Genomic DNA, 27,077 nt, shown 5'->3' on the forward strand with positions numbered 1-27,077 from the left:
GGGTTTCGGCACCAAATGAAAGGACGAGTCGACACCAGTTGACGATCCGGAGAGAGCTCATTTATTAGGCAGCACACACACACATATATATAGGGCTTTAAGGGAAAGCTGATTGGTTTAAAATACAATCCCTATTTAGCATACTGCATGGGGCTTGGGGGGGAGCTGATTGGTGTGCAATGAATCGCGCCGGTGGGAAGGAGAATGCGGGAGAGAAGGGCAACCAGCGCCATGATGGGGTGCGGCCGAGAAGGGCTTATGTGATCAGGGTGTGATCCCTTGGGGCATTTGGGTTCTTACACATATGAGTGGAATCATACAGTATTTGTCTTTTTGTGACTAGCATTTTTCATTAAGCATAATGTCCTCAAGGTTCACCCATGTTATAGCATGTGTCAGGATTTCTCACCTTTTTAGGGCTGAATAATATTTCTTCCAGTGAAGTTTTATTTCTATTTCACTAAAAGGTTAGTGAAGTAACAAAAATTAAACAAAGCTAACAGAGCTATTGATAGAGATAATAGAGAATAAGAGATGTAGAAATTTATGTAACATGTTATGACCAAGTAAAGAAAACGGGAAGAGGAAAGGAGAAGGGGCAGGGCCAGAGACCCATGGGGATGGGGGTCGGCCAGTGAGACCCTGCTGCCTCCTTTCGGCCCAGGGAGCTCCTGCGGCTGCTGCTGCTGCTGCTGGCCATTAGAATGACAGGAGTGAGAGGGTTTATGCCCTTTGGAGGTCAATGTTGCACCTGGTCTGTAGGACTTAATTTAAAATTAGCCTGGTTATGGATTTTGATCAATTCAGGTTTATATAATTGGAACCTACTATCCAGATATAAATCATTTTTCCAGAAATGATAAATATTGGCGTTTTCAAGCGTTATGTGAAACCAAGTTCTTCAACTAATTTTACTGGTTAATATTATTTTCCCTCCTCTCAACCCTAGATAATGTCAAATGGAAATACAATTTGTATTGCACAGACTTATATATTAAGTGAAAATATTCTAGTAATTATTATATCTATTGTGTCAGAAAATATTTGAAACTTTAATTGTAGTAAATATCAGTAAATAGGATGTCACCTTTAACTAGTAGTGTATTTGGCTTGCAGTTTTTTCTAAATTAAACTTTTTTTTCTAAGTATATTGATAATGAGATTCCTGTGACAGTAATAAAGCAGATCATTTATTGCACATATTTGGAGTCTGCACTAGTTTTTTCCTGCAATAATAATACAAAAACAGTGCACATAACAAGATGCTTTTGGAATCTTAAACTTTGGAATTTCCTGTCTAATATTTATCTAAACTTCTAAATTTAAATTTGCTTTGATACATTTTTAGTTGTTGAATTCTTTTGAGCAAAGAGAAATGTTTCTATCTGAGTAAAATAATTGCCAAGTTCTGTGAATTTGTTTTTACCATAGCCAGAGCAGTATACCATAGAATGGTTTGGCTGTTGAATTTGTTAGAAATGCTTACATTTAACTGAAATAATATGAATTAAATATATTCTCTCTGGTTTTAGATGGTAAATGTAAAATCGGTAGGTCAATAAAGACGGTTTGGGGACCTTAGGAAAATCTTAAGGAAGCTGTATGAAGCAGATAAAGGCTTGCCTCTTTCTGTTGATGAAAGAGTTAAAGGAAAAGCAGGATGGCGGGAACGTAAAACAAGCAAGGGGTTTGTGTGTGCATTAAGGCGGGGCCAGATGGTGATCCTTTCTGTCTCCAAGTTAGATGAGTCTATGTAGCTGGTGCATAATCCGAGTTTGGAAGCAATCTTCCCCAATTTCCAAGTCCTCCTTGTTATGGTTTGACTAGGTATTTTATTTAAAGGCAGTGAAGTTTATTCATAGTAGATAAGTAGACTTTTAAAAATAAAACACTGATATTCCACCCACCTAGGACTTACAGTCCTGGGATCCTACCCTCTTGTGATGGTGCTTCGCCATCTCGTGTCTGCCCTTTCTTCCTTGCCTGTCTGAAATCCCAGGGTCCGTCATTCTCATCACAGCTCCCTCTCCTGCTTCTCTCCATTCCACACAGAGGGTTTTGCAGAAGTAGGGAGCACCCACCTCTCATCTACACTCACCCGGATGTAGCATCAGCATCAGGCAGCTGGACCTCGAAGAGAAGCACTGGTGTCCTGATCCTCCTGGCTAGCCTGGCTGGAGCTGGGGAGCGGGGCCCCCGTGGGGTTGGTCTGGGGAGCAGGGCTCCGTAGGATCAGTCTGGGGGAGCAGGGCTCCGTGGGATCAATTTGGGGGGTGAGGGGACCCTGCACTGTCAGCTGCAGCAATCTGGAGGGGAGTTTCTTCCTTGCTGAGCTGGGAGGGGGAGGTAGTCTTGGATCAGATCCCACAAACTCTTGCCTTTCGTACTGAATCTTCATTGAATCTTTTGAAGAGCTATGTCTTAATTTTCTGTTTGCCTTTAGAACCATTTCCAGAGGTTTTGAATTGCTGTTTTTTATAACAGCTGGGGAATAGGTCAGTAGAGCTCCTCATGCTGCCATGCTAGAAGTTGATCACCCACGAACATGGATCTTGCAGAAGAAATAATGGTTTGGAAGAGAAATACAGTAAATTAAAATGACCATTAGCCTACCGTATCCATGAAAATGCTCACAAGTGTCCAAGATCTCTGTAAATTACCTGCTTCCCCAACCCCTCCACTTTGCTCCCCTTGAAAAAACAGCATTTAAGAAAAAATGAATTCTTTAATTTATTCTTTTCCATTGTTGACTGTGACAGCATGGCTTGCTTCTTTTCCTCCCTCACAGACAAGTCTTTTGGTTCTGCATTATGGCTCCCATAGGCTTTTGTGGGCTAGCCTTGTAAAATAAAGCTCTAATAGGTGGTGTTATTTCTGTGGTAAAGTCGACTTTGAGTTGCAAAGGATAAATTATGATGCCCTTTAAGCACACCTCCTGTTTGTGAACCGATTTTCTAGAATTACCTAAGTCAACAACTTTTTTGAATGTCTGATTTTATTTCTTTTAATTTTTAATTGACACATTGTAATTATATGTACTTATGGGGTAGGTACATACTGATGTTTTGATACATACGTATGTTGTATAATAACCTGGTTAGGGTAGTTAATGTATTATCCACTTCATGCATTTGCTATTTCTTTGTGGCAAAAACATTCAGAAGCCTCTCCCTCAGCTATTATGTGATATACAAAACCCAACTGTTCACCATGGTCCCCCTACTGTTCAATGGCACACCAGAACTCACTCCTCCTGTCTAACTGAACTCTGTGCCCATTGGCCAGCTTCTCCTGTTTTCCCTCCCTGCCCTCCCCAGTCTCTGCTAACCACTGTTCTACTCTCTGCCTCTATAATATCAACTTTTTTTTTTCTAGATTCCACACATGAGTGAGATTGTGTGGTATTTGTCTTTCTGTGCGTGGCTTATTTCACTTAACATAATGTCCTTCAAGTCGATCCATGTCACTACAAATGACAGGATTTCATTCTTTTTTGTGACTGGATGGTATTTCATTGTGTATATAGACGACATTTTTTTTAATCCATTCACCTGTCATGGGACAATTAGATTGGTTCCACATGTCAGCTATTGTAAATAGTACTGTAATAAACTTGGGAGCGCAGATATCTCTTTGACATACTGACTTCTTTTCTTTTGGGTATATACCAGCTGTGGGATTGCTGGATCAAATGGTAGTTCTATTTTTAATTTTTTGAGGACCCTCCATACTGTTTTCCATAGTGGCTGTGCTAGTTTACACTCCCACCAACAATGTGCAAGGGTTCCCTTTCTCCAGTCCTCACCAACACTTGCTGCCTTTTGTCTTTTTGATAACAGCCATTCTAACTAGAGTGAGGTGGTATGGCGTTGTTTTGATTTGCATTTCTCTAATGATTAGTGATGCTGAGCATTTTTTTCATGTGCCTGTTGGCCATTTGTATATCTTTTGGGTTTTGAGAAATGTCTCTTAAGCCTTTGCCCATTTCTCAGTTGGTGGTTTGTTTTTTTTGTTGTTGAGTTGTTTAAGTTCCTTATGTATTCTTGATATTAACCCCTTGTCAGGTGTATAGTTTGCAGATATTTCCTCCCGTTCTGTAGGTTGTCCCTTCATTCTGTTAAGTTTCCTTTGGTGTGCAAAAGCTTTCTAGTTTGATGTAATCCCACTTGTCTGTTTTTGCTTTCATTGCTTGTGCTTTTGAAGTCTTATTTAAAAATTCCTGAAGGCTGGCTGGTTAGCTCAGTTGGTTAGAGCATGGTGCTGATAACCCTGAGGTCCAGGGTTTGACACCTGTACCAGCAGCCACCCAAAACAAGCAAACAAAATTCTTTGCGCAGCCCCATATTGTGGATCATTTCTCCTTTGTTTTCTTCTAGTAGTTTTATAGTTTCAGGTTTTACATTTAAAACATTTTTAATCCATTTTGAGTTGATTTTTATATATGATAAGTAGGGATCTAGTTTCATTGTTCTGCATGTGGATATCCAGTTTTCCAAGCACTGTTTATTAAAGAGGCTGTCCTTTCCCCAATATGTATTCTTGACTCCTTGTCTGTTTGATTATTTATCAGGTGAATCTTTATCCCTTCTTTGTCCTTTAAAGAGAAAACGCATAAAACAGAGAGAAATGTTGGCAGATGATTTTACTTGTTTCAGAGGAGCTTTACTCGAGTGAAAAACTGATGGGAGACTGTGAACTCGTTTCTTTTGACTCAGCTCATACGTGGTGTCCATGTGTGAATTCAGCTTAATGTGGCAGTTAGAGAAGGAGTCCAGAGCAGAGTGAAGGGGAGCTCTGGGCACAGCTCTTCCCAGTTAAATCCTCTAGAAACTCTTCCACTTGGCCAGAGACAGACATCATCTTAGACTGGCCCCTTCTACAAAGGGCTTATAGCACTGTGAAAAGTCCATTTTTTATAGTTGACTTGGAGCAAATTATTCAGGCAAAGAGATTGGCCTTGGGGTGCCATCAGTCCAGGAGACTCTCAAAAGCCCCATGCTCTTCCCCAGAGGAGAATCAATGTAGATAGAAAAAGAGGTTGAGACATGTGATGGCCTTCCAGGCCTTCTTTCCTTTGCTCTCCCCAGTGATTCTAGGTCATGTGTCTGCAATTCACTTAAAAATGTTGTCTTCCACTTCATGTCAGGATCCCCGTCCAGCAAAATATCTTGGACTTCTCTGGATGTTGAGAAGGTGGGCTTAGATTCCCCTTTATGCATGTGCCAGGGCCCAGGGGTGGAGGGAAGTCAGAGAGTCTGAGTTATAGTCTGATTTGTTTGGTAATCTGTGTGTTCTTAGGCCAGCTGGTTGATCCCTCTTTTTCTGAGGATCACAGAGATCTCTTCCCTTATATGCTGTGACAGGGTTGCTGTTGTGTGGGGACTGCAGAGGTTGGTGGAAGTCTTTCTTTAGAGGGTCTCTTTCTATATATCTGTTGATTTTGCTATTTTCTAGGAGTTTGCTGCACTTACGAAGGAACTGAACGTATGCAGGGAACAGCTTCTTGAAAGGGAAGAAGAAATTGCTGAACTGAAAGCAGAAAGGAACAACACCAGGGTTAGTAGGTGAATCTCACTGTGTTACCATTGGCCTCTGGAGTCAGTACTGGGATCAGTGATGCTATTTTGGAACAAAAAGATGATCTGCTCTCTCTGGTTTTAAGCATTTTCATGCTTTTTCCTACTGAGCAGACTGTGATTGATTAGCTCAGCATTATCATGCATTGTTTGAAATTTGTGATGAGAATTAATGGTATTTTAATACTTTTGAGGGGAATGTCTCTAACTTTCTACTGAATTAAAGGGATTCAGGATTGTTTTCGCATTAGAAGTGCTCTTTAAACATGTTTTTATTTTGGCCTTTTATTCCAGCTGCTTTTAGAACATTTGGAATGCCTTGTCTCTAGGCACGAGAGGTCTCTCAGGATGACCGTGGTGAAGAGACAGGCACAGTCCCCAGCAGGTGTGTCCAGCGAAGTCGAAGTGCTCAAAGCACTGAAGTCGTTGTTTGAGCACCACAAAGCTCTGGATGAAAAGGTACCATTAGCCATATGACAGCTCCTTATCTGTGCACATATTGCATATTAGGCAAGCTTCCTGTGTGTTTATGTAACTTTAACTTTTGTAGCTTCTCGAGTTATTGTAAACAATTTTTTTCTGTAAGAAGATGGGGTTCTATATAGTTAAAAGGTACTAGTTGGCATAAATATCTTAAAATTGATTAATTCTGTGTGTCAGTTTGCTGTTAAGAATTGGGTAATGTAATTTAGGGGGAAGATTATTCTCCAAATTTAAAGCCATTGACAAGGAAGTTTCGGTAACAGTAATAACAATGAAAGACGTTAAAGGTATTCCATCATATACTAATGTTATATCAGGATAACTACATGTTAAGAATAAAATATATACATGTACACATACACACAAGCTCAACCCCTTTTATTTTCAGGTGAGAGAGAGATTACGAGTAGCACTTGAAAGGTGTAGTTTGTTAGAAGAAGAATTAGGTGCCACACACAAAGAGGTAAGCTTGAGACATTGTCATATGCTTTGAATTGGGGTTTTTAAAATTTTTGTCCCTTAGTTTTTTAAAGTGTGAGGACTGTAGCAGGGGCTATCAGATGTTATTTATCTTTCTAATTGAGGAGCAACCTATCCGGGTCATGTTAAGGACTTATAAAGTAGACTTTTATTTCTTATTATCCATTTTTCCATTAGGTAATAAATTCCATTTTTAATAATCTGCTGATATTCAGGATGGATAGCAATATCATATGCTTTCTTTTTATACTATAGTTAGCAGTTTATAGTTGAGTTTTTCCAAAAGGAGTTTTGCTATCTTTATTTATGTCTCTTATGCAAGGTATTTTAATCTCATATTCAATTTTTTGGTTTTAGCTAATGATTCTTAAAGAACAGAATAATCAGAAAAAAACACTAACAGATGGAGCGCTTGACATGAACCATGAACAAGAAAATACCCCGAGCACGAATGGAAAGGCAAGTCCTTGGGCTTTTCTTCATTCTCTTTCTGACTTCGTCTGTCCGCAGTGTCTTTGTAGGGCTGCTTGGAGAGCTGCCGCTAAAGCTCTGGCTTAAGGTGCAAGTGGTCGTGAGAGTTGTGTAATCCAACAGATTGCATAAATCAGTTTTGAGTTTGCCTATTTCCTGGAAGTATTTTATATTTCATAACTCACCAAACAAGGCCATTTAAGGATATATGTATGTCTTTTATTTTTTTTCCTTCAGAGATCTTCTGATGGTTCGTTAAGCCACGAGGAAGACCTTGCTAAAGTAATAGAGCTCCAGGAAGTCATAGACAAGCAATTGAGGGAGCAGAGCCAAATGAAAGAGCGCCTGGCCGCCCTCTCCAGTCACGTGGCAGAGCTGGAGGAAGATCTCGACACGGCCAGGAAAGACTTGATCAAATCTGAGGAGATGAACACAAAGTTGCAACGGGACATCCGTGAAGTGAGTGATAATAGAACCTGTCACTGAGTTGAGCATCTGGGGTGTTGTGGTGGGTTGCTTTTCTTGATTCCTTTTGTGCCTTGCTCTCCCAATTACTTTCAACCTCTGGATCATTGTATAAACAATAGTGAAACAAAGCAGTGCAATGAGACTGTGATAGGCTGTGTCCCCATTTCCATTGTAAAATCTCCTTTCCCCATGGCCTTCAAAGGTAGAGGAGGCTAGTCTCACTGATGCACTGTGGCTATGGAGTGGGCATGACATAGGTGCTTTCCACCATGCTGCTTCAAGGTCACGTAATTGCACTCGTCTGTGGATATGTCATGTTCAGATTGCCTCCTAATACGCTCTTAGCCAGTAAATGTTGATGTTGCTTGTGCTGCTGGTTCACTTACAGTGATGTGAGTGCAGTCTGTTGACTCTGTGAAGGGAGTGTTATTGGCAGTTTTCTAGTTTTATGACATTCTACTCCTTCACAGAATATATGGTTTTGAATACTGGGGGTCAGACAAACAATACATGTGGAATTTGCTCACACTTAGGTCATGATGTAAAAATGTCAAAAAACACCCATTTCTTACAAACATTTCTGCTTTGTAACTATGAGAATCTATTTAGTCATTGTTATAAAAGCAAGTGAGGGCCAGGTACTTTCTCTGGCACCTCCTCCTGTCACTTTTTAACTTGTTCTTTGTACCCCATGAGATCCTCTTGACCGTTTAACACATATGTAGAACAGGTTTACTTTCAGTTTGGTAGCTTAGTATGTTATGTAAGAATTCAAAACAAAGAAAAATACTTTCATATATTATATAACTTACTAGGTTATATTCTTTGTCTATAGCAGATTATTCCTGTGGCAGAGTTTAATATGCAGAGAATTTTGAAATTCTTCTTTTAAGACCTGTCACTTTTGATATTAAGACTTTGCTAACATTAGTCACATAGTAAGCAGGAAAGGACTTAAAGGCAGTGAGTTTTGGGGTGGAGGACAGGCATTGCACAAACAAACCGTTCAGCTCCTCGCTCATGTTTGATGCCGTGTAGTGTTAATTTTGCTACGGACTTAAGGTGGTTGTGCCCAATTGTTTTATTTTTGTGTGTGTGAATTTTTACTGGGGTACAGGACATGGCATGGGTTGGGGGGAATGTAAGTGGGGTATGCCCTCCCTCCAGGTGATGTCCGTTAATCTTCCTGGGGTGGTTTTTAGAGCTTTTTCTTTTCTTAGAGCTGTTCTTACTGACAGCAGTGTCTTCAGGCCCACTGCTGTGACCGGCTCCTTCCTGGAAGAGAATTTCCTCTTTTTCTTGGGGACACTCCTGTTGCCTGCCTCTTTGGGGTAACTAACTGTTTCCTCCTTGGGTGAAGGTTTCTTCCTCTTGGGATACTCATGCTGCTGGCTGTGTCTCCAAGGTCACTCACTACTAGCCAGCTCGTCCTTGGGTTGTGCCCAATTAAGTTAAACTTTGACTTCCGTTCCCATTTGTTAATATGCTTGAAGTTTGTAGTTTTATGAGATTTCATCCAACTTTTATCCAAGAAAATGAAATTTGAGTCTCACTACTGTATTCACTCAGAGGCCACACCCTGTCTTGTATCAGCCCGTTTATAGCACGAGGCAGACATAGGCTGCATCTTCACTATGGATACTTTTACCTGCTTGAATTCTTGCAGTATTGGGATATTTTATTATTCCTTTTTTTTTGTAATATTATGTAGGAAAGAATAAACTTGGTAAACTGAGTGGCCAGATAAAGTGTTAAGGTAGATTGGTCTTTGCTAATCACATAGGTGAATATTTGTGGTATTTGAGGTAGGTACATTTTTATTCACATTTGAGAAAATTGGCTTCTCTATCAATTTGATTTTGAGGATACTAATTTTATACAGTCATGCATCACTGAGGGACAAGGAAAAGTTCTGAGAAATTCCTCCTTAGGCAATTTCGTCGTTGTGTGAACCTCATAGAGTGTACTTACACATAACTGGATGGCATAGCCTACTACACAGCTAAGCTATGTGGTGTAGCCTGTTGCTCTGACCAACATTTAACACGTGGCTTATCGTTGGTTGAATGGTCATTACGTGGTGCATGACTGTATTTGATATGAAATTTAGGATTTAGTCCAGTTTTTTCTCTCTTAATTAAGTGTATTAATGTGTTATGTATTAATTACCTACCTTTTCTTTCCCTCTGAAATACCTAATTTAGGCCATGGCCCAAAAGGAAGACATGGAAGAGAGAATCACTACTCTTGAAAAACGCTACCTCGCTGCACAGCGTGAAGCCACGTCTGTGCATGACCTCAATGATAAACTTGAAAATGAAATTGCAAACAAAGATTCTATGCATCGACAGGTGATGGAGTTTATGGACTTTTGTCTGGCTTGCATTAATTGTTAATGGAGTTAAAAGCCTTTTTTCTATACCTTTCATGTTGGCAATCAGGTCTAAATATAAAGTTTTTATCGTCTTAAAATACTTATGTTCAAGAAGTGTGGGCAACTTCCACTTACAAGTTTTGATGATTTAGGATTTGATTTAGCCATTTTATGGAGCTACTCTCTTTGATTCTTTTGTTTTAATTGAAAGTTAATCTGTTGCTTGTTAGCATTTTTACCAAAGGAGCAGGAGCAGAGAGTGGCAAAGAACTTAAGGCAGTTGGCTGCTAGTCAGTAACTGGGAGCGATGTGATAAATGGCAAATTTAGACATGAAGTCTGTAGTAAGACCTATGTATTTCTTGTGGTTTGGTAAGCCATACTTACTCCTGTTTCTGTGTGGTCTTAGGTAATCAAGAATTAACCAGAAAAACCTAAATCAGACTTCTTGAAACTAAAGTGTTTGGTATTTTACAAAGTGTATTTATCCAGAAATAAAAATAAGAAAATATCAGACTGCCATTAAAAGTGATATTGTAGAATATTTAATGATATGTAAGATGTTCACAATAGTGATGACTTTGAAAGGAAAATTTCAAAATAGTACTACAGTATGATGTATTTTTTGAGGGTTTTAAAGCATGATGTATTGTATATATGCATATAGAGAGATAAATGCATACAGAAAGAAGAGGAAAGCTCTACATATAAACAAATGTTAAACCTCTCAGGAACCTGAAATTATTGATGATTTTTAGATTTCTTTAAAAAATCTTTTGTTAAATCTTCAACATGAAAATTATTTTAGAGCAAGAGGGTTTTTAAAAAGAATATCTTTTAGGGCCGATCCTGTGGTGCACTCGGGAGAGTGTGGCGCTGGGAGCGCAGCGACGCTCCCGCTGCAGGTTCGGATCCTATATAGGAGTGGCTGGTGCACTCACTGGCTGAGTACCGGTCACGAAAAAGACAAAAAAAAAAAAAAAAAGAATATCTTTTAAATACATTTAAAAGATAACTGAAGCAATGTTCTGTTGGTGCGCTCTTGGAAGATCTGTATGGAACAGGAGATGAGAGCTGCGTTTTGTCGCGTCAGTGGGCTGTCCGGAGTGCTGCCTTCTAGTACGGGTTGTATTGCTTTTTAACAAGGGATAGTACCACATTCTTCTTAGCTTGTCAATTAGAGTGAGAATCTTCTGTAGAAAGCTATTTTACTTAGGGTACACGAACATTTATTTGTTAAAAGAAAAAGAAACTTTTGAAGCTGTTTAGGAAAAGCAGGTACTTTGGCAAGAGGTGTTTTGCACATGGAAACCAAACATATGGAGGTGGGTGTGTGCTGCTTGCAGCTACCAGAGCCGAGGGGCTTCCGTCATAACAGACTTAGTCCATGTCTGCCTTTCAGTTTGCTTCAACCTATTGAAAAAGGAAACAGCCAGAAGGTTGCTGCATGTTGATGCTTTCTCTCATTTCACAGACTGAGGATAAAAACCGCCAGTTACAGGAACGGCTGGAATTAGCAGAGCAAAAGCTGCAGCAGACCATGAGGAAAGCCGAGACACTCCCGGAGGTGGAGGCGGAGTTGGCCCAGAGGGTGGCAGCGCTCTCGAAGGTGGGGCTTGGGCAGGCTTCTGGATCCATGGTTGTGATTATGCATTGTTCACCTACCTTGTTTATCATTGTTCCTAGTCACTGTGCCTAAATCCGTGCAGTCGCTCAGATTTGTTTTTAGTGCTAGTTTGTCTGCAATTGGGACACTTTTTAAATGTCATCCTCCCTTTTTATCTGTCAGGTATATGCAGCTTGTCCCCAGTATGCATGTCTAAGAGTTAACTGTTTCTGTTTTATCCACCAACTCAAAACATGGGATAGAAGCTTTGTGAAAAAGAAGGATAGTTTTTCTCAGAAAAAGGAAAATGCTATTCACATCTAAAGACAAAATTTTAAATAATACTCATTCATTTGTTCAACAACTGTTGGCTAGGCACGTGCAAGGCACAGTCCTACCCTCAAAGTTCTCACCATCCACAGGGGAAGCAAGCAGGTAGAGGGGCAATTTCAAGATTACAAAGTAGGTACTCAAATTGGGCATGTGGGAGGCCCTGGAACCAGCCAGCCTTCCTGGGCGTGGGAGAGGCTTAGCGCTACAGGGCCAGTAAGCATCAGCCAGGCGGAGGGAGCTGCGAGAGCAGAGGCCTGGGTCAGCACCCATCAGTAGTCCTGCGTCTCCTTGCTCAAGCATAGCTGGGAAGGGACACAGTGCCCTGCGGGTGAAGGGTGGCAATGCTCATAGACCTGTGCCTTCGAGCCAGTTTGTTGCTAACAACTTTAACAGAACCTTTCTTCCCTTCTGTGATCTGCTTTTTAAGTCTCGGTTTCTTCTCTCCCTGTTATCTTTCCTGTCCCTTGTCGGCTTTGTAGTCTGATCTTTTGTCTTCTGGGAGCTCTGCTGCTAAGGAAGCTAAGCTGTTGGAACTTACTTCCAGGCTTAGGAAGGTAGACTTTGTCCATTGCTCCTTACTTGTGCTTGCCGCTTTCTGCTTTCTGCGCTGACTAACCAGAAGCAGCCTGAAGATGGGCAGAGTCACATATCTACTAGGCTTGGGCATGGGGGTGGGGACACAGAGCCAGTCGCCAGCACCAGCCACGCTTGAGCATCACCCACATGAGAGGGTAGTTGCTCCATGATTTAGCACATGAAGCCACAAGGGATGTGTTGATAGATGTGAGAAAACACCTTCCACTCAGTATGGTTGAAACTGATCCACGCGGAGCATGTTATGCTTGCTGCTCCTGCAGTAGTCTGCAGCATGTCACTCATGAAGTGTGAGTACGAGGCTGGCTGACGTTGCTTTTGCCGACAGGCTGAAGAGAGACACGGCAACATTGAAGAAAGGTTACGACAGATGGAGGCGCAGCTGGAAGAAAAGAACCAAGAACTGCAGCGGGTGCGTGTTCAGCCCAAGGGGCTGAGTCAGCCTGGGAGCCCCAAGGGCGTGGCTCGGGCTGGGGGAGGTCAGGGCCTCTTTTCTAGGGCTCCCTCTGTGACCTCACCCCCCAACCTTGGTCCTCCATCTCGATGCCTGTCGTATACATTAATTTTGTGAACTCATATGTGAGTTGTTAGCTGATATGTGCATCCCACATACTGGTAGTTTTGTGTCAGTGTTTGTGGCAGCAGAAGAAATTTGTGCCCATAGGCAGTACTGCAGGGGGAAGATGGAATACCCATGTCCAAAAAGGCTTCTTGCTCATCTGATAGCCTATTGGGGAACTGCTCTAGGTATAAGTGGGACCTTATAGGTCTCCCTAAAAAAAACCAGGGACACCGCAACCCCACCCTGAAACGTTAGAATAAGGCCCGTTATCCTGAATGACTAGTCCACTTGCTTAGGATATCCACTGATATTCCACTGAAGCCCTAAATTCAGGTCAGAGGCCTGACCTATACCCCCAAATACCAAATTATTGTTCCAAACATATATAATGGTCTGTGTTAGGATATTTTCTGAGCAAGAGGAACACTGTTACTGAGCTGTGATAGAAAGGACATTAGGTGAGTGGCAGCAGAGGGTTATGTCAGCTGGATCCTAAGAGAATTTTCCCTGGAAAAGTTGGGTGAATGTCAGCACGGAACATCCAGGAGCAGATACAACGAGAGACAGGCCCAGGTCCAGCTGGCACCTGGCCTCGTGTGTGGGGGAGGGAGGGAACGTGAAGCCTCTAATTGTAAACCCTCCACCCCCCTTCGCCAACTCATTTAAGGCCCCTAGATTTTGTTTTCAACAGAAACCTATAGTCAGACGAGCTTTCAGGAAATAACGATTCCAAGCCCATTAGGAGATGGTATAATTGGGCAGTCCCACCTCCCTGCTGCACGCTTTTACTGTTGAGGAGATGTACGTCATTACTGTCAGAACTTGTTTATGGAGTTAGGAAGGACAAGTGTTGTGACTGGATGTTTGTAACTAAGGCAGGTAAAAGTGAACTTTAAGCTGTTTTGCTTAAAAATATTCAAATGCTGATGGAAAATAAGCACAGTTTTCTAGAGGAACTCTGTATCCTGCATGATGTGTTGGGCCTCTTTTAGATAATGATAGTTGCTGTATGCTAGGCATGTTATGAGTGCTTTATATTTAACCCTTACAACAAACCTTATGAGAAAAGGGGGGTGTGCTACCCATGTCTTACTGATGAAACTGAATGCACTGGGGTAGACTATGTTGCCGAGTCTCATGGCGAGTCCTTATGGATTAGGTCCTCCTACCTGGGCAGCAGGGCTCACGTGCCCAGCCTAGCCCCTGTGCCTGCTGCACTTGCCTGGGGGGAACCCCCAGAGCACCATTGCCGTGTTTGTGTGATGAGGCACAGAGGTGTGGCCCAACATGTGCTGCCTTTTAACACTTCTGTCCCCTCCTCCTGTCATTGGTGTTCATTTGGGATATGGGGTGGAAACAAAGCTTTTAAGCCATGAAATTGATTATGGCTTCATAAAACACAAACTTGTCAACTTCGTTATCACATTTTAAAATTACTTAAGGTAATTACTTGTAACTTTTGAATACAAATTTTCATTATGAGGAATTTAAGCAATGTAGGGGGTTATATAGAAAAATACATGAAAGTATCTCCACTGATTTTTTTTTTTAAACAAATATTTTTACCTTTTGCTTTGTAAATAAATTAATTTTGCCCCTGAATCCAGACCCTAGCTGCTGTTTACACAAGTGGAAGTTCCTCAACCAACGTGTAGATAAGCCGACCCCCTAAATATCTGGTGGCTCCTGCATGTAAGTCTGTCTCTAAGTCCATCTGACAGTTAATGGCTGGTGGCATTGCTGAGGCACCACGAGTGCTTTGTTTAACAGAAGCAGCAGGACCTTCTAATTATCCGAGACTTGTCCCTCTGTTTTCCGTGTCCCCGAGTCAGATCTGGTCCTCATGCAGAAGTCCACTAAAGATGACAGTGGGGGCATAGCCTGGGGAGTGATGGCACAGTTGTGACTCACTGTCGGTCCCTGGTGCTTTTAAAATAATGATTGTGTGTTTACATGTAGCTGATAAGTTTTGTTTCTCTTATTTTAGGCAAGGCAGAGAGAAAAAATGAATGAAGAGCATAATAAACGTTTATCAGACACTGTTGACAAGCTTCTTTCAGAATCTAATGAGAGGCTCCAGCTTCATCTGAAAGAGAGAATGGCTGCTCTAGAAGATAAGGTAGGACAGACAGGCTTCACTGGAGGTTTCCCACCCTTCACAAAAGGACTGTTCATCTCCTCCTGAGGAATAATGCAAAGCAGTGGTTAGCAACTGTTACATAGGAATTGTTCTTGAAAGTGCCCCAAAGGCACAAGGTTGTTATCCAGTCACTGAACTAACTTATCCTTTGTTATGTCCTGGCCCGCTTGGGTGTGTGGAAAGCTATGTATCATTCTTATTCTCTAGGACAGGAGTATGTAAATAGTATCTGTAAAGGGCCAGATAGGAAATACTTTAGGTTTTTAGTAATTATGAGTGATTCAATAAAATAATTTCATGCGGATCAGTAATTATCACAAAAGCCACATGGACAACACCTAAGTGAATGGGTGTGGCTATGTTCCAATAGAATTTTATTAACAGAAACAGGCAGAGGGCTGGGTCTGACCAACAGTCCTAGTTTGCCAGTCTCTGCACTAGTCTCTTTTTTGGTCCAGCCTCGCCCCTTTATTGCTCTTCCATTGGAAGTTAATTTCTGTCTCATTTATACACATAACACATTAGGAGTATGGTGCAGTGGAGAGGGTTTGATCATCTAAGACCACACGGTGTCATGTTCCATCCCCCGCCTTTTTTCTCTTTTCATTTGGTTTGGAGGAAGTCTGAGGCTGAACTCTTAGTATTCTTATGGAAGTCCCTTCTTAGCCATAACCAGAGTGAAGGGATGTTCTAGAAGCTATGTCAGAGAAGTTCCAATGGGCGGCAGTTGGATTCAGATTTGACAAAGCCTGTCCTCACCACGCCATTGTTTCTAAGATGAGGCTCAGAAACTTCTCTGAGGTTAGCACTTAGAGTTGCAGTCGTGCTCACTTGATTTTTTTTTTTTTTTTTTTTGTCATTTTTTCGTGACCGGCACATCAGCCAGTGAGTGCACCGGTCATTCCTACATAGGATCCGAACCCGCGGCGGGAGCGTCGCCGCACTCCCAGCGCAGCACTCTACCAAGTGCACCACGGGCTCGGCAGTCGTGCTCACTTGAGAAAGACTGATGATTACCGCTCATTATATGACACATTCATTTTATGGCTGGTTGCAAAACACAATATTAGAGACCATCCAGAGTAGCTACTCTCACTTGCCTGCTTGATCATTGGATCACCCTTAAGGTAGTAGTGTTTGTATCTTTGATTTTAATTATCCGATTTTATTAATTTCAGGTTTCCCAAGTGACCAATGAATTAGAAAACCTAGAAGTTAGTGTATAAGTCAGTGTGGTTGATTAAAGTAAACTTGACCACAAACTCAACATTTCTGCATTTAGAAAATTCAGTCAGGAAAGAAGTAAATTTCATATGAATAAGAGAAATTGTGCGAAGTTATACCCATGTGGTCAGCGTTCACCCTGTGGCACTGCGGCAGTGCTCATTAGTGCATTCCTCTGACCCGCGCCTTTTCTGTGGGGTTTTATTTTTTAAACAAATGTAGCCATACTCTCTTACATGAACATTTTAAAGAATCAACACTAAAAGACTATCTAATCTTTTTCAGAATTCTCTGTTACGAGAAGTTGAAAATGCAAAAAAGCAATTGGAAGATACGCAACATGATAAGGTACTTAAATCATCTCTAATTTATTTAGATATTTGTTAAGAGCTGAACTGAACTGAGTTTATTGTAGTTATAGTCCCTACGGAGTTTGGTGGAAGTTAAATTGAACAGTTTTTATGGCTCTCATGGTCCCTGCCATAAGACTTACAGCACTCCTAGACCTGCATGTTTGAATGCCTTTGTATTTTCGATACATTTTGAGTTTGGTAATGTGTATGTTTCAGAACTCTAAGTCCTTTCTGGGTTTATTTGGTGCTAAAATAGTCGCCTAAACTTTTCATCAAGAATACTGCTGTCCAACAGAAATATGAGGACACTTCAAAAAGTCCATGGAAAGATTTGTATCATCTTTTAGTTCTATTTCTCCATGAACTTTATGAAGCACCCTCGTATGAGCTGCATATGTGACTTTTAGTTTTCTACTAGCCACATTTTATAAAGTAGAAAGAAATAGGCAAAATTAATTTTATTTAACCTAGTATATCCAAAATGTTAGTCATTTTATAATATATTAGTATCAATCATTAATGAGCTACTTTACATTCTTTTTTTATGTTAAGTCTTTGAAATCCACTGTATATTTCATAATTACAGCACATCTCAGTTTGGACTAGCCCATTTTAAGGGCTCAGTAGTCATGAGTAGCCAGTGGCACTGTATTGGACAGCACAGATCTAGAAATGAGACCAGGTTGCACATGATACAGGAATGAATGCATGCTTTGATATAAGACGATTAAAAATAGTACAGAGAAGTATATACGGTAGAGAGTGAATACTGTTCCCCTTATTCCCCAAAAGAGTTTTGCTTCTCTGTACAAAACTAATAGTTGTTAATGGCTTGGTGTTTATCCTTTAAAGTTTTCACAGGCTGGCCAGTTAGCTCAGTTGGTTAGAGTGTGGTGCTGATAACACCAAGGTCAAGGATTCAGATCCCAGTACCAGCCAGCTGCCAGAAAAAAAACATTTTTTTTTTCCCTATGACTAAGACATAACTTTGTAAACCCTAATGAATAAAACGCTAATTTGGTGTTCTGAGCTTTTATGTTTACTGTATTACTCTTGGAGAAAGTTTTCACAGAATTAAAATGTTTGGTACTTATAACTGCTACTTTATCTTGTTACGGTAATGTTCAACATCTGAGCATGTTTGATGCAAATAACCTTAAAACCTAAAAGAGAGAGCTGCAATGTAAGTGGTTTGCTATTTTGTAGGATCAGCTCGTCTTAAACATTGAAGCATTGAGGGCTGAACTAGACCAAATGAGACTAAGAGGTGCTTCACTTCATCATGGGTATGATATTAACAAATTAATAAGTATGTTTTTAGCATCTGTTGTGTGTATACAAAGGCCTGTCCTTGGCTATGTGGGCAGTATAACTGGAGGTCCGACCTTAAGGAGCCTGTGGCTTAATAGCAGGCAAGAGGGTAGAGTAAAATGTCATTGCAAAGGTTAGAGTTTGGTACCTAGGAGACTCATGTCTACTAGTTGGCAAAACTCAGAAACACAGGAAGGTTTGGAAGGTGGGGATTGCTCAGTTAATATTTGGATATATTGATTTAGGTGCTCAATGGAGTATAACACTGATGACGTAGGGACAGGAGGACAGAACCCAAGAGGTAGAGGACTGGCATTCGTGGGTGCAGTGGTCACGTCCACAGGACAAGGTTGCTAAGGAAGCTGTACAGCTGGAGTTTGAGGAATACTTTCAGATTCCAGGACTTAGTGCAGTAAGGAGCTGGAGTGTTTTATATTTTTTAATTGACACTGAAAGTTTCTGGCACGTAGTCATTTTCAAATCTGTTGAGCTATGACTTTGAACTGGCTGACGTAGTGTGAGGGAATCACTGGGCTTGTGGATGAATCCAGCAGATTGCCCAGCATGTGAACCCTGGCGTCCTTCTTATTTTCCTGCTCATTGTTATAGAGGCAACCCTCCTCACTGGGTGTTAAAACCTTTGTTTCTTTGTAGAAAATGGTCAAGTGAGTTAAAATTTAGCAGAAGTTACCGAAGTGGTTAACTGGTGACACTAGTCTATAGGAAACAGACTTCTTCTTGGAACATGATTTAAGAGACAGCTTAGAGCCTATGCAAACATGTCTTCCTTTGCAAATTTTAGGGTATCGTGAAGGTCTAGGGCACAAGAGGGAAGACAACAGCAAGTGAAGGCCGGAAGCGATGTGTCGGTGTGCTTGTTGTCTGCGTAGAAAAAGTAGAACAGAAACGCAGGCCCGAACACCTTGACCTGGAGGAGGGTCCTGAGCTGGCTCACGGGTCTCTCCCAATCTGTAGCAGCCTGTGTTGGTTTTCCTGGGTGGTGAAGCTTTCTGTCTTGCAGGGTTGAAAGACTAAATGTCAGCCCAGAGCAGGCATCGGTAGCTATTGGAGCAAGCAAAAGAGTGGCTTTCCTTGGAGACTTCTCACATGTGAAGTTACTTCTTTTCCAAATAAACAGGTTCTGGCTTGACTAGAAATCAGAATGTTAGTTTACTTTTTTCTGATAGTGGCTTTTCTTATTTGTGTGTGTTTCAGCCGACCCCACTTGGGCAGTGTCCCAGATTTCAGGTTCCCTGTGGCAGACAGTCACACAGATTCCTACAGCACCAGTGCAGTGTTGCGGCGCCCCCAGAAAGGCCGCCTAGCTGCTCTACGGGATGAGCCTTCCAAGGTAAGCCTTCACGTGAAATACCTCTGCTCAGATAAAGGCCACCTGTTTATCCTGTGGCTTTGAGACTGTTGTGGAATAGAAGTGTTGATAGATCTCTTTCTTTCTTCCCCGCCCCCTATTTTCCTTTTTCTGGCTTTTTTCTGGCTAAGAGTTTACTTTTAGGGCATGCTTTTTTTTTTTTAATTTAAAAAACAAAAATGCCAGTAAAATATAGTCTACTCTTAAGCGCAGTGCTTAGTATGGATTTGAAGTAGCAATTAAAAGTACATGAATACAGTTGACCCTTGAATAACATGGGAGTTGGGGTGCCAGCCCCCGAGCAGTTGAAAATTCAATTATAACTTTTGACTCCCCCAAAACTTTACTCATAGCCTACTGTTGACCGGAAGTCTTACTGACAACATAACCAGTTGATTAGCATGTTATTTTGTACGTTATGTGTATCATATATGGTGTTCTTACAATAAAGTAAGCTAGAAAAAAGAAAATGTTGAGAAAATCGTAAGGAAAAGAAAACCACGAGACATCACTTTTTATTGATAATGCAAATTACTGGAGAGATGACGTGCCCACATGGAGATGGTTAGTGTCACTGGGTGTTTTCAGCTGATACATGCAATGCTTGATCTCACCATGGCGGCAGCAGCTGTGAAGTTACTACAGTAGTGCAGCCTGTGCTGCAGTTAGATTCACGTGGTTATGACTTAATACTGCGTCTTTACGTGGGTCCACGTTTCTCTCAACTGCAAATGGCAGGCACCATGTATGGTCTGCGTTTGCGTTCGTAAGTTCTGATAAATTTTAACTTTTTATAATAGATTTCTGTATATTTTATTGTAGTAAATGATAAATCAGTATCTACATGTTTTATGCATTCATGACATATGTTTTTCTTAATTTTTTCAATATTTGTAGGCTACGTGGTTCATCTGAGTTTTTTCAAATTGTTGTAAATCTTCAAAAAAAATTTTCAATATGTTTATTGAAAAAATTCACATGTGCATGTACCCATGCAGTTCAAACCCATGCTGTTCAAAGGTCAGCTGTATGTGTATTTGTTATTTAGTGAAAATAATTCACATTTGAAAGTTTACCTATCTTCATACTTTGGTGTGTTCAGCAGCATGTGTTTTGATATACTTTTGTATAATTTGAACAACTGAGTTAGGCCAGACACCAGTATAGACTTAGGACTGTAGCAGTGCGTGAAACACAAGCCAAACACCTGCACCCAGAGTGCACGTCATGCTGAGGAGACACGAGCAGGGCACAAGTGACATGCAAGACGGCATGTGTACTAGTCGGGAAACAGCATGTATACTAGTCATCTACGTCTGTGTAACAGACTACTGCAAAGTAGTGAGCATTTCATAGTTCACAGTTTGTGAATTCAGGAGCAGCCCAGAAGAACGTGAGGTTCTGCTCAGGATGGCATGAGGTTGCAGCCACAGGAAGCCTCAACCGAGGCTGGAGGCCTGGGCCCTCGCCAGGTGGGCCTTTCCATAGGGCTGCAGGATATTGTTTTCCCTTCAATCCCACATTCTAAGAGGGAGCAAGGATAAAGCTCCAGAGCCTTCCACACTCTAGTCTTGAAGGTCACACACCTTCACTTCCACTTTATCATGCTGGTCAGGGCTATTAAGTCCTGCCCACACATAGGGGGCGGGTGGGCAGGGCGAGAGTTATCCTCCACCTTTTATTTTTTTTTATTTTTATTTATTTTATTTATTTTTTTTTTTGTCTTTTTCGTGACCGGCACTCAGCCAGTGAGTGCACCGGCCAGTCCTATATAGGATCCGAACCCGCGGCGGGAGCGTCGCCGCGCTCCCAGCGCCGCACTCTCCCGAGTGCGCCACGGGCTCGGCCCTATCCTCCACCTTTTAAAGGGAGGAGTGCTGAGGAGTTTATGGGCATATTTTTAAACCATCCCAATATGTTAGATGATGATAACCAGGGAGACCCTGAGTTGTAGAGTGGGGTGGGGAATGAGAATTTTGCCTGGGAGATAGTCCCTGAGGGTGACATTCGAGCCAAGACCTGACAGAGGAAATAAGAGTAGCCATTTTGATTCATAGTGCCAACCAGATCTGCTTAGGGATTGGACACAGAGCATGAAGGAAACAGAAGTGTCAAAGATGACTCCTAAGGTTTGGCCTTGAGCACCTGCAAGGATGGAGTCTGTTTCCCAAGACAAGGAAGGCTGCAAGTTTGGGTGAAGACTAGGAGCTGAGCCTTGGCCTGTGCTGGTTGACAGGTCTGTCATATATCCAAGGAGAGGTGCCAGGTGGGCCGTTGGGTATTCCAGTCTGGAACTCAAGAGAGAAGTCTAGAACTAGAAGTGAAAATTGGAGAGGTCACGAGCACACAGAAGGCATTTAAAGGCATGGGGCAAGGTGAGGTTGCCCCGTGGATGCCTGTTGATAGAGATGAGGTCCAAGGATGGAGTTGTGGGGCATTCCAAGATCGTAGGCTGGGGAGATGGAGAAAGAACCAGCATGAGACGGAGGAGTGACCATGATGTGGAAGGAAACCAGGAGAGGGTGGGATCCTGGGGCCAAGTGAGCAGGAGGCTTCAGGGAGGAGGGGAGAGCAGCCACAGTGGAGCCTGTTTGTGAGCCAGACACATGAACAGATGAGACTGAGGGACAGCGAGTGGATCGCTGGCACCTCGGCAGAGTAGTTCTGCGGGCAAGAGGTGCTCAAAGCCAGCTGGCCGCAAGTTCAAGAGCATGGGAGGAGAGGAGGTGGAGACAGCACAGAGGCAGCTTGCCTGGATTGTGCTCTGGTTGGGAACAGAGAAGTGGAAAGGTAGGGAGAAGGAGACCTGGAGCAGGAGTGGGAGGAAAGGTTTTGTGGTTTCTGTGTTGTTGTTCTAAGGTGGGAGATGAGGGAAATGTTCTTATGCTGATGGGCATGCACCAGTGGAAAACCGGTTATCCAGAAAGAGGGAGAAACAATGGCAGGAGAGCCTGTGTAAGCCTGGGGTGGGGTAGGCCTCAGTGCAGGTATTCCTGACTCCATCGTCTCCCCATAGTGAGTGGCATCGTAGCAATGCGGCGGCGGCGGAATGCCCAAGGAAGCAAGCCTGGCAGCTGGGTGCAAGATGGGAGGGGAGGTGCTAGAGGTTGGAAGAGCCTCACGGAGGGGATCACTCCGCCCACCAATATACCTGCTTGTTCTCTATGCCCTCTGATTACAAACAGGACTCTTGTGTTGACAGAGTTGCTCAGTGTGGAGGTGCCTTTGCTACATGAGCTGTGTTTCTCCAGAAAACCGAGCCTGCCGACTGCAGTTACTCTGAGGAGTAGCACAGTGCAGGGCTTGCTCTGGATTTTTTCATTTGCTGTGCTTTTTGCAGTGCTTGTTAGTGCCAGTCTCAAAAAAGGGAGGATTTGGAAACTAGGACAGTTGCAAGTTTTTTTTTTTTTTTTTTTTCCTTTTGGCAGTTGGCCAGTACGGTGATCCAAACCCTTGACCTTGCTGTTGTAACAGTGTGCTGTAACCAACTGAGCCAACAGGCCAGCCCTAGTTGCTTATTAATTGAAAACACTTGTAAAATGGTATGGCAACTGAGATGAACCCAACTGATGTGAATTTAAATCACTTTTCCCCTCCATTAGCATGGCTAATTGGGGCAGTGATGCATTTGTTTAACTTGCAGTTCTCATCTCTTACTCCGTGGCTCCCTGTTGTGAGTCGTGTCGCAGGAATGCCTCCCACGCATATTGAGACGTTAGTATCGCAGGGCCAACCAATCATGGATTGTCCTCCTTTCCCGGTCTTTTAAATAGTGCTTGCTTGGCAGCTGTCAGCAGCTTGTAAGCATGACCCATTTTTCCAAAATCTTTTGGGCTTTCATTTAAAAATTTTGCATTTCTGATTGATATTTTTCTTAAGTTCCTATAACTACTGTTGTTATTTTCATTAGTCTGCTAAGATTCAGTGTTTTCTTGTTTATAGGTACAAACTCTTAATGAACAGGACTGGGAACGTGCCCAGCAGGCTAGTGTCTTAGCAAATGTAGCACAAGCTTTTGAGAGCGATGTCGATGTGTCTGATGGCGAAGATGACGGGGACACTCTACTCAGCTCAGTTGATCTGTCGTCACCCAGTGGACAGGCTGATGCGCAGACATTAGCCATGATGCTTCAAGAGCAGCTGGATGCCATCAACAAAGAGATCAGGTGCGTGTGACCATACATAGCACTCACGTAAAGCATGACTATCTCTAAGGAACCTCATTCCACTTGGAAATGGCACAGATACTGTTGACATTTTCTAAATGTTCCGTAGTAATAGAACTCACTTAAATTCTGATTTAAGAATTTTAAGTTCTGAGATTGCTCTCAATTATAGAATTCAAGTAACCAGGGTACTTCTCCACAGTCATGGTACCGATACCTTTGTGTAGGATGTTGTGAGAGGTGAAAGGGGTTCAGTCCCTCCCCCCCGAAGCAGACGTCACAGCTGGAGAGCACCACAGGGGCTCAGTGCCCACCTGTGACTGGGGGTCTAGAAGCAGCTGGCTCCTGCCACTGCCCTGAGAGCTGCACCTGGAAGGACTGATGAGCCAACAAGAAGTCAGGAGAGGGGCCAGTGGGAAGGTGCAGAGGGAAGATGTACACCTGGAGAGTTGGGAAGAATGGACAGACTGCAGCATGCCATGGATGAGAAGTCATGGTCTCCTTCCATAGGCAGTGCCAGACACCAGTAGGACTTGGAGAAATGTCAGCTCAGTCCACAGTACAGAGAAGGTGGAACGCATGGTAGGAAGGGAGAGGGAGGGGTGCTTATCAACCTCCTGCTGGCTGAGCATCCCCTTGACCCTGAACCTTGATGGGAGCGAGTTGCCATCACCTGCCACTTATGCATCCTCTGGCATCCAAGAAGCCACATGCAGCCTGTTCTCCTGAGCGCCACAGCAGCCTGGTGCAGGAATGTGGAGGTTTTCAGGCTTGCGTATTCCCACTCCTACTTGCCTTTCCCTGTGTTAAATTAATGTAAAATGTGAAAATTCATTCACTGTAGGACAGGGAGTGGTCCGAGGGTGGGTGTGTGAATCTTTTCAGTCTCATCGTTGTTTTAAAGGTTTTTTTCTTTAGCAATTCTGCTGGCAGTTATAATGGGAAATTTATAAATCAGTAGGCCAACTGTGGAATCAAATCCAAGAATCACCCATGTAGTGATGAAGAAAGAGGCCTTCGGTAACCACTGCCCATGCTGGCTTGTTCTGGGGGTACCCTGAGATCTGCCCCGTGGGCTCCGACCTGACAAAATCACACAGCTAGTCTCAAAGCCAAGTGAAGTGCAGCCATGTGCATGGGACCCTGCGGTGGGTCTGGGTGGGCTGCTGCTCAAGCTTTGTTCTTGTAAAGGTAACAGGTGAAAGTGACCATCCCTGCTTGGAGAGAGTGTGAAGTAAAGAAAAGAAGGTTAGCAGAATAAGCGTCAGAAAGAGCTGTGGACTTCCAAGTAAAAAGTCGGCTGTGCCACTTTTGTTTTTGACTTCACGAACTGACTGTTCAGGGGCCGTGTTGAAAGCTAGTGAAGCAGCTGGGAAAGTCATTCTGTCCTCATCACTGTGGGAAATATGGAAGGACTGTACACCTTCAATGTTTACTTCTACAGTGTATTGCTAGATAAAAGTGACATTTTTTTCTGCCTCAAGTTGGCCTGGTGTAAATGCTAAGTTAATAATAACCCAGAAAACACTTTTCTTAGCATATATAAGTAGAGCTTTAATTGGAAGGGTTACTGCAAGGTTTCTGTGTTTTACTGTTAGAATGATTATTATTCACATAGTCAGGTATTAAACTGCTGTTTAGTCATCTCTGGCACTCTAGTATAGGAGGTTAATCTTTAATTCCAAATTAATGTAGCATGATTGACATGAATCCAGAAATTTAGATGAAGCTGGTAGAGAATTCCATCAAGTGGCACTTTTGTTCTGATTTAAAGTTAAAAAAAAAAAGCCAACTCAACATTTTCATTCAGTCTAAAAGCGTTAGGAGTGTATGGAAGCTTCTAACTGCTTTGCTTTGTGGATCAGTTCTTTGTATCAGAGTTCCTGATTTCCAGTTGAAGAAATCTGTAGATAAATGTACAGCTTTGCTCGAAGAATAGGGGAGATAAAGGTTGTAAAGTTTAAATATCTCATTGCTTTAGTAAGGAAATTATTAGTTGCAACCATAGAAAAAGTTGCCAACTAACCCTCTCCAAAATTTTACTGTAAATAAATAAAATTAAACACGAATGCTATCAAAACCCACTTAACAAGACTCAGTGGAAGATTTACTTTTCATTGTTTTAAAGTTCAGTATATTAAAGAAGATTAAAAAGGTGCTGGCCAGTTAGTTCAGTCGGTTAGAGTGTGGTCTTCATAACACGAAGGTCCAGGGATCAATCCCTGGACCAGCCAGCCATTGAAAGAAGAAGAAAGAAGAAGTAGGACATTTTGGCAGGAGTGTGAGTTTGAGCAGCTCTTACTCAAACAATGGAGTTTACTCACAGTAGTTCAGAGTATGAGCAGATTTTTTTTTCATCCAATATTAATCTGTTTGCTAATAAAAGAAAGATGACCACTTTTGTTTTTATTTTAGGTTGATACAAGAAGAAAAGGAAAACACAGAGCAGCGAGCAGAGGAGATTGAAAGTAGAGTTGGTAGTGGGAGCTTAGACAATCTTGGTCGTTTTAGATCAATGAGCTCCATTCCGCCCCACCCTGCTTCCTCGCTTGCCAGCTCCTCCCCTCCAGGCAGTGGCCGTTCCACCCCAAGGAGGATTCCTCACAGCCCAGCCAGGGAAGTAGACAGACTGGGCATCATGACTCTGGTAAGTCCCCGTCCTTCCCTGCTGCATCTCCCGCCAGCACACCTGTTTTGAGTCTTGGACACTGAATTTGCTTTTTTTTTTTTTTAAAGTACAGTTGTTATTCTAAGAGGTTTGAGATTTTAAAAATTAGGTAGTAAATCATTCAGCTGTGCCAAATTAATTTTAGCCTTTGGGTGACCAGGTTAGCAACCATTTATCTGTGAGGCATTAGGCCTGGGCAGATGTGCAAGGTTCAGCAGCCAGAAGGGGAAATATTGTCTGTATTGTAGGAATAGACAGTCAAAAGTGACACCATAGCACGCAGAAATACACAGAGGAAGTCAGCGCTGTCTCTTTGCCAAAGAAGGTTCCAGGGCACGCAGTCAAAACAAACAAACAAACAAACAAAACGCTAAGTAGGTTCCTCACCTGGCCACCTCGTAGCTCCCTAAGGAAGCAGATGGGCTTCTTCACTCATTAGGTTGGGGTCACTTCCAACCTGGAAACACAGTGACCTTACGGTATTTGGTGATGGAAGTGTGCAGATACGAGAACCAACTAATAACTTTCTTATGTGTTGGTCTATTTATGAGTACATTGCCTGTGAAATCATATTCACAACATTCTGCTTTTTAACTGCACTTCCATCATATTTTTTTCTGTTACCATCCATTTTCGTTTTTAGTGGCATTGTTAGCCAGCATATAATTAAGTCAACTAAGAGTCATTCTAGTGGCATGTAAAGTGGTAACCAGTCTATTTTGCAGTATTTTGACATACTGTTTTTTATAATTTACATCATTAGCTTAATTAGCTAATATTTTAAACTCTGACAATTTCATTTGTGGTTTCATGCTTATTTCCTTTCACAGAATTTATAAAAATAGCTGTGTATATTTTTTTCCCTGATTTTGTAATTCCATATGCTGGCTAACAGTCTCT

The 27,077-nt window shown here is 42.2% G+C and overlaps 1 protein-coding gene across 1 annotated transcript in view; it reads left to right on the top strand.

Moving 5' to 3' along the window:
* The window catches only part of PPFIA1 (PTPRF interacting protein alpha 1), a 93,171-nt gene that overhangs the window by 37,349 nt on the left and 28,745 nt on the right, over positions 1–27,077 (top strand). Inside the window, exons 3-17 of the mRNA XM_063095652.1 lie at positions 5,455–5,556; positions 5,871–6,035; positions 6,448–6,522; positions 6,897–6,998; positions 7,248–7,469; positions 9,683–9,829; positions 11,326–11,460; positions 12,270–12,344; positions 12,713–12,796; positions 14,934–15,065; positions 16,596–16,658; positions 17,870–17,949; positions 19,190–19,325; positions 23,286–23,509; positions 25,925–26,156. Of these exons, the coding sequence (XP_062951722.1) occupies positions 5,455–5,556; positions 5,871–6,035; positions 6,448–6,522; positions 6,897–6,998; positions 7,248–7,469; positions 9,683–9,829; positions 11,326–11,460; positions 12,270–12,344; positions 12,713–12,796; positions 14,934–15,065; positions 16,596–16,658; positions 17,870–17,949; positions 19,190–19,325; positions 23,286–23,509; positions 25,925–26,156 (1,974 nt within the window). The remainder of the gene's footprint in view (positions 1–5,454; positions 5,557–5,870; positions 6,036–6,447; positions 6,523–6,896; positions 6,999–7,247; positions 7,470–9,682; positions 9,830–11,325; positions 11,461–12,269; positions 12,345–12,712; positions 12,797–14,933; positions 15,066–16,595; positions 16,659–17,869; positions 17,950–19,189; positions 19,326–23,285; positions 23,510–25,924; positions 26,157–27,077) is intronic.

Source organism: Cynocephalus volans, chromosome 4 (genome assembly GCF_027409185.1).
Source record: "Cynocephalus volans isolate mCynVol1 chromosome 4, mCynVol1.pri, whole genome shotgun sequence".
NCBI classification, from domain to species: Eukaryota; Metazoa; Chordata; class Mammalia; order Dermoptera; family Cynocephalidae; genus Cynocephalus; species Cynocephalus volans.